At 47.3% G+C, this 7,785-nt stretch overlaps 1 protein-coding gene across 2 annotated transcripts in view; it reads left to right on the forward strand.

Annotated features, from left to right (window-relative positions):
* UNC13B (unc-13 homolog B) overlaps positions 1 to 7,785 on the forward strand; it is a 315,070-nt gene that overhangs the window by 110,394 nt on the left and 196,891 nt on the right. For both annotated transcript variants that reach the window (XM_019531900.1, XM_019531901.1), the window contains one exon: positions 3,610 to 3,832. In XM_019531900.1, coding sequence (XP_019387445.1) covers positions 3,610 to 3,832 — 223 coding nt within the window. The remainder of the gene's footprint in view (positions 1 to 3,609; positions 3,833 to 7,785) is intronic.

The following is a 7,785-nucleotide window of genomic DNA, read 5'->3' on the forward strand; positions in this document are numbered from 1 at the left end:
AAAACGAGCCACGGTGAGCCGTGCTGTTGTTGCAGACAAACCCAGAATGGGCTTTGGGACATGTGTAGACAGAGTGAACCTTATCTGCCTGCGATAGTCAGCGTAGGGTCCCAAATACTGGTGGCAAGGGCTCCTCAGCACTGGAGGATATTTGGGAGGGTTATGCCATGTTAAATCAAATTTGCATTCAGAAAATGGTGGGGGCAGGGGACTTGTTGTGTAAAGAAACCCCCTATTCAATATGAAATTAGTTTTGAGTGAAGTATGGAAGTGTTTCCATAATCTAAGCTATTGCATATGGAACCACTAGTTTTGGCATGAAAACCGTGGACGGTGGCAGCATGCAGTCTGTGGTGGTGACACGGACCTTCAGGACAGTTGCTCGTTATCCTTCTGGGGCTGATTCCCACCGGGCTCAATCTGCTGTGGGAGCCGATGGTGATGCTTCAGGCTCCAAGGGTTTGAGGCAGGACTTCAGAGGCTCTTGCACCTCTGCAAATTGAAGTATTTTTTTCATGCAGTGCTGCAGCAATGGAAAAACTGCTAGCTGTGCAGTATTTTTTTTTTTTAACAAAGCCATATAAATTTATTCTATATAAAATAAATGTTATCAATATCACTTTTGTTTAATTACTGGAGACCAACAAAACCTGCACAGCGTTAGACTCCCAAGAAGCAGGAGACTGTACACTATCTTCAGCACGGACAATCAAATTGATGTGATGGCACTAGAGGGGTGGAAGTCCGACCGGACGTGCATTTCACCTACATGCACGGACATGTTCTCCAGCGGAGCTGGTTTGTTCCTTAGGCTGCTGCTATGACTTTATACCATACCAGGGGGGGAGCCCACATGGTTTCATTACCAGCCAAACTACCCTGTGCTAAAAAGAATTGAAACTGAAATCAAAAGGAAAAAAAAAAGCTTCATGGGGAAGCATGACTCTGCAACTAATATTTTTTTGCTGGAATTTAAATTTCCACAGAAAATGAGCAGCACTTGCACTGCATTGGTGCTCAGCCCCAGTCGACCTGGGCTGTGCCGCGTGGGGGTGATTGAGGCATTTGGGAGGTATTGCACCCACTCCTCAGACAGCACTGTAATTTGATTGTCCTTTCTAGACGGGCTTGCGGTGCTGGTGGTGGTCGTGGTGAATAATAGCTGATGACGATGATGACGTGTTTTCTTTTCCTTCGAGCATGTTAGCTGTGCACTTCACCTCCCTCCTCGCTGCTCTTGCCTATCGACTGGAAACTTGCAGAGATCAATCAAATGGGCAGTCTGTGTAGCCTCGCAACAGCTTCGCTGCTTAGGCTGTGAGCAGACTGAAGGGGAAGGTGTCAGAGCATGGCCACCATGGCTTCTCTCTGGGAAGGGTCTTTCATGGGGGGCGCACTATACGTGAAGGGGCGCTGCTTTCATTGCCAGGGCATTTACAGGGCTGCCAGTCATCTGTGTTCACTTCTTAACGTGTCTAAATTTTAATCATCCTCTGTAGTTAGTGACACGTGTTCAACATAGGAATTAGTGCAATACAAAGCAGTAATTTCCAGAGACGGGCAGAGCTGAGTGGTTAGCCAGCTGATCTTGACTTTTTTTATTAGCCAATGTATTATCACTTCTCGATTTAACCTCTGTAACGGGGGGCCTCAACCCCCAGTTACTTTTGAAGAGCGAGACAGCTGAGTGGCCCTTTAGCTCACGGTGCTAATTAACACCAAGGTCACAGGTTTTAGCACTGGTTGGACTAGATGATCTTATGCGGGTTTTCCAGCCTTTTCCAGGATTGGGGGCCAGCTGAGAGTGAAACAGGAGCAGAGTCACAGACAAGGAGGGTTGAAGGGAGCTCAGGAGGTCACATCTAGTCCAGCCCCCTGCTCCAAGCAGGACCAGCCTCAACATCATCCCAGCCAAGGCTTTGTCTACCCAGGTCTTCAAAACCTCCAAGGATGGAGATTCGCCACCTCTCTGAGAAGCCTGCTCCAGTGCTTTACTGCCCTCCTCATGACAAAGTTCTTCCTAATATCAAACCTAAACCTTCCTTTCTGCGGCTTAGCCCGTTGCTCCTTGTCCTGCCATCTGCCCCAATGAGAACAGCCCACCTCCATCCTCTCTGCAGCCCCCCAGCAGGGAGGTGAGGGCTGCTTTTCAATCCCCACATAATCTTCTCTTCTGCAGGCTCAGTCAGCCCATTTCCCTCCTCCTCTCCTTACCAGTCCTATCCCTCAGCCATTTTCATCACTCTTTGCTGGATTCTCCCCCATATGTCCACATCCTTTCTGTAGTGTGTGTGTGTGGGGGGGGCACAGCTGGACACAGGACTCCAGATGTGGCCTCCCCAGTGTTGAATAGAGGGGAAGAATTGTTGGCAGTGCTGCTACTGATGCAGCCCAGGATGCCAATAGCCTTCTTGGTACCAAGGGCACACTGCTGGCTCCTATCCATCTTCTTGTCCCCTGTGCCCCCCAGGTCCTGTTCTGCAGAGTAGTAGCTCTACGAGAAAGCTGTAGGCCACTTGCCTAGAAGCAAGCTGGGAAAAGAGAGATACTGAGGGCTGGTCTCCCAGGAGGTGCAGGGGAAAGGGGTCAAAGCACAGCTTCAGCCAAGCCAAGCAGGCTGTTGCAACCTGCCCTGCTGAGAGTAGGGCCAGACAGCAGACCTAAGGGGCTTGTAAGACTTCAAAGGGCAGCTTAAAAAACGGCTGTCTTGGCTGCAAGGCCGTGCAGAGCCTGCTGGATTAAGAGAAGTCAGCCACCGAACTGTGATTCTGCTTAGTGGGAGACAGATAGCGGTGTTGGTTTGAACCCAGGGTAGATTTGCACTGTATAGACTAATCAAAATTAGTTTATGTATAACACATGAGCTTCCGTGGGCTGGAACTCGCTTCATCTGATGTTGGGAAAGGCTGTGCAGAAAGCATGGTGGAAGGAGAGAGCACTTGCTGGGAGGTTGGTGATGGGGACAAGCCCAGATTGACTAATGGACACCCCGGTGCCAGGCTACTAGAGCAGGGACCAGGCGATGCACGGGGAAGGAGCTGTCCTCCAGAGGTTGGCAATGTCACCCTCTTGTAGAGAAATGAAGTATTTTCTCATACAAGTCAAGTATTTTGCAGTGCCTAAGCCAGCGCTGCTGTGCAGCAGAGGGAAGCACATTAAATGCCTATGTTAATGATCTTTTCTGCTCCTCTGTGTGTACAGTGTGCGGTTTCTTTTCATCAGCCATTACATGAGAGAGAGAGAAAATAACCCACTCTAGACAGACTTGTCCTTGCTTTGGCGAGCCTGCTTTTCTGATGGCTAGGTTTTCATTACAGTTTTTTTGCCAACAACAGTAAGGAATTCAAGAAAGTCTCTTAAAACGAAGCTCCTGTTTGGTAGCAAGACTTGGAGAGTAAAATAAGCAAACCATCTTTTTCAGGGAGGCAGGAAATGATAGCGAGAAAGTAAGGTAATCGTGGATATGTAGGATAGGAATTGGGAGGCCTGTTTGGGCCACGGATTAGGAAAGGTGTCTTATTTCAAGGGCTTTGTGCTTAGACGTGGAATGGTCTCTGATCCCATCCAAATGGATTGGGGGCTGCGCTCTTAATGGCTTTTGTTTCTCAGCCTTTGAAGACCCTGACAGTGCCGTGGACGATCGAGACAGCGACTACCGCAGCGAGACAAGCAGCACCCTCCCTCTTCCATATCACACGACTTCCCAGCCCAATGCCTCCGTGCACCAGTTCGCCGTGCCGTCCCGCCTGCAGCAGCAGGGCGTCTTGCGGGATTTCTGCCACGACTCCGTGCAGAGCTACGACCTGGATTATCGGGAATGTGAGGCCATCAGGTGGGTGCTGTCTTCAAAACAACAGTAACTGCCTCTTTTCTTACTAAACTTTCCCAGTTGAGCCTGAAGGTGTTATGGAAATGAATGAGGAGCAGCCTGGAGACCGAGTGCCTTGAAGGAAGCAATTGTGAGGTGTCCTAGCCTATGTTCTGTACATTCCTCCTTGAAATATCCACTTGCAAACCCAAATGAAGCAATAAAAGTAGATGTCATAAAAGGGGGGGGGGAAAAGGGGAGGGGAGGAGGCAAAATGCTTCCAGTTGTGATGTTCTGACAATCGGGTCATATTGCATTTCAGAAGGAAAAGAAATGGCAGAATTATCCTATTGTGACTTCTTTCATTGGAGGCAAGTTCATCTTGTTTCTGATTAGCTGTAGTTCCTCTATCAGCCCTGCACACGCAGAGCATTCACGAAGGAAACCTTTGATCAGTTTGTTCTAGCTGTTACTCAACATTGTTGTGTGAGATGGGCTTTTCCCTCTGTCAGCCCTAGGACAAGAAGGGTTTATTCACTTTATTGTTTTTTTAAAGATCCTTTTCTGTATCAGTCTTCAGTTTGTGATTTGTTTTTGCGTGACAGTAGAACATAATAGTCTCCCTGTGGGATTTGACAATAAGTCAGCAGTTTAAAATTACTTCCACCCTCTTTACATAATTGAATGAATAACACTAGGTGATGCAGTAGTAACTTGCTAGGAGCCCCTGCTCTGGATCATGGCCCGTTGTGTTGGGTGCCGTTAAACACGAAACGAGAATACGGTTCCATAGATTAAATGCATCTACAATAAAGATGAGATGATGGATAACAAACTGTAGTAGATGAGCAGAGGCGGAATACAAGAAAACAATGAAATGGTACTGGATAGCTTGATAAGCAGGGTCATGGAGATCTAGGGTGCGATGTTTTGGTACATGTTGGGACAGCCCGAGATGGGAGGATAGTCACTTAAACATCTCTCCAGAAGGGAGTCAGAGGCACAGAGCTTTGCACCGTCTCTGTCCGAGTCGTTCTGCTTCCAACCCCCTGATCTGAAACTGCGAATACCAGAAGTTTCAAGTCTAGCTATGACCTCAGTTTGTTGCTGGTAGATGACAAGTTTTCTTTAACTTTCTTGGCTTTAATATGGTCAGTCCACATCTGAAACCTTTGTTGCATCTGAATTTTTTTATGGCCAGGCCTAATTCAGCTTGCATTCCTCACTGGACTTTCTGGGGTATGCATTTTTAGTGGCACAGCTGCATCACTAGACGTGCGGTGTATTATTTTGAATGCTTTCTAAGCCATTAAACATACTGACTAATTTTTTACTATCATCTTCTGCATCCTATTCAGTAGCTGAATTGTACAGATGGGGCTCCCTGCTCAGTTACTGCAAACTTTTATTGGCATCTGTCCCCACACAGATATGTCAGTAAGGCAAAGCTCGGCATATGCTCATTTTGTGTCTCCACTAACAAATCAACTGATTTTAATGTGTTAGGTGCTTACAAGTAGTTTTTTTGCTTATGCTAGATTGATTAGATAGCACTTTGCTCCAGGATCTGTTAATGCTGGAGGCTGCAATTAAGAAGAACAGGAGGGGAAAAAAACCCTGGGCATATCCAGTATGCCCAGTTCACTCTCCCTTTCAGCCTCCACTCTCTGCCTCTGTGTGACATGGGGTACTGGGCACGATACACCCATGCTCTGACCCAGCGAATGGCAGTGTTTAAGGTCTCAGCGCATACGTTCTTATAGTCTTTGTAGACCCTTGGTTACTAAACGTGAGCCTTGATAAAGAACGTCTTTGCTTCATCGCCAGTCATTTCTCCCCTTGCTGTACATATTGTATGCTTACAGTTTTTTTGCCTCCAAACCAAGTGATGCACTTCTATAAAATAGGCTGCTTTTATCTTTCTTGAAGTGCTAACCTAGGGATGTGATGGATTCTCTATCGCTTTTAGTTTATGCAAATCAAGACATGGTGCTGCTCAGACAAATAATGGTCATGGTGCAGATGTTATCAGGTGAGGGAATTACACTTACCTTCTTACATCTGTATAGCCTCACTGCTATAGAAATCACAAGTGCAAGACAAGCCCTGTTTCTTTCATTTATGAAGTATAATTTCTGCTGCCTGTGTAAAGATCTCCTGGTCTTTGCAAAATCCAGCCCATTTAAGCTAATGTGGGTAGAGATGAATTCAAGATTTGTTTCCTTGTTTGCACGTCCTGGGTATCCACCACTTCACTTCTCCCCACTGCTGTGTGTCCCCCTGCCTCCCTCCCTGGCTTTGTGGGCCAGATCTGGCATGCAGGCTACCAGTTGCCCACCCCAGGGTCAGACCAAGTGGTCCATCCAGCCCAGTACCCTATCTCGGAGGGTGGAAATAGATGTCACCTTTCTGCTGCCATAAAAATTTTCATTGTGGCACAAAGGCGAAGCAAACAGACGTCCATACCCCTTGCCACACCACAAATGCTCAAACTTTGTGGCCATGATGCTGCAACAAAGGTGGTGTCAATTTGTGCTGCTCTGTTGCAGCAAACCTCTGTTAAGGTTATGGTGGGAGAGTGCAGTCAGCCCGGAGCTGCCCGTGCTCTCCGGGCAGTCAGCCCAATCCTATGCATTGTGGAGATTTCCATTACTACGCTTGAGATCGGGCCCCCGAAGCCTCAGAATCCCCTGTTTTGGATCCTGGGGTGCCTGTGACATCCTAAAGCTGGGACTGCCAATCAGCCGATTTGTGATCCCAGCCCTGGCATCACAGCAAGTGTCCAGCTCGCGTTGGTGCAGCCTCTGTAAGCAGGGAATGCGTTTGCCTGTTGTTCTGCAAGATCAACAGGCAGGACAATGTGTTTAGCAAAAGGACATGGATGAGCTGTGCTGTAATACATCCTGGCTCAGTTGATTCACTTTATTTGGCAACATCTGTTTCTAGCCAGACAGTGGCAATAATGTGTGTTGTAGAAGGCATGCATGTGATCAGGGCATATCTCAAAGTTCAGCGGCCAAAGTCGCTTTCATTACAGGAGATCCAAACCCTGGTCAGTCTGACCGCTCTTTCTGCCATGCAATCCACCCTGTTTTCTAAGTGACTTGTTCTCAAACTGGCACGAACATCAGTTTCATGGATTAGGGCAGGATCCCTGGCTCAACAGCTGAACTGCTAGGCAGACCACTCAGAGCCTTGACCCTGCTCTTTTGGGTCCTTGGGTCCCCAACAGATCTACGAGGACACACGGGGAAGGTTTGTTGGAACCTCCCTCCCTTTGGTTCAGTGGAAATTCGAACTAGAAGAGTTTCAGATGAAACACTTTGGGTTCAACAAACTGGGATATTCCATCAAAACTTTGATGTGAACATTTCCTCTCCCCTCCCAACATTGACCTTTGTAAGGGTGATTCCTTTAGGGTGAGGATGTGGATCTTATTTCCCTCTGTCCTGATCTACCTAGTGTGTTGTTTTGTTCCCCCCCTAAGGCTAACCATTAGCCAACATCATCTTCCCAATAGCCAGGCCAGCTTCATGAAGTAGTCTACCCCTTCTTGTGTATTTTTGAATTTATTTGCAGTATTTGGTTTGGAAGCATAATGTAACTATGTTCTCCATCTCTCCCCCCTCCTTCCTTTATTTATTTCCAAGGCGATACGATAGCCTAGACTCCACTGTGAGTGCCCGAACTGACCTAGAGTCTTCATCCGAGTCTAGTCAAGTGACAAGTTGCCAGCACTCGCTGGAGAGCAGGCAGTCTCTAGATTTGTCTGCTAGGTGGGTTAACTGCTTTACAGCTTAAGTGTCTACTTTCCTTAACCTTGGTGCTGTGAAGTGGTCTTGTGATCTGTTTCAGCTGACTTTCACTGTTTGCATGCCCTTGCTGTGTTTTAGCTATACAGTGGTTTAACACTGGCCTCAATAGCCTTACTTCTGTTCTGTTCCAGGTCCTGTACTTGGCATGATTACTTCCTCCTT

This window comes from Crocodylus porosus, unplaced genomic scaffold (genome assembly GCF_001723895.1).
Source record: "Crocodylus porosus isolate Cpor-Errol unplaced genomic scaffold, CroPor_comp1, whole genome shotgun sequence".
NCBI lineage: Eukaryota > Metazoa > Chordata > Crocodylia > Crocodylidae > Crocodylus > Crocodylus porosus.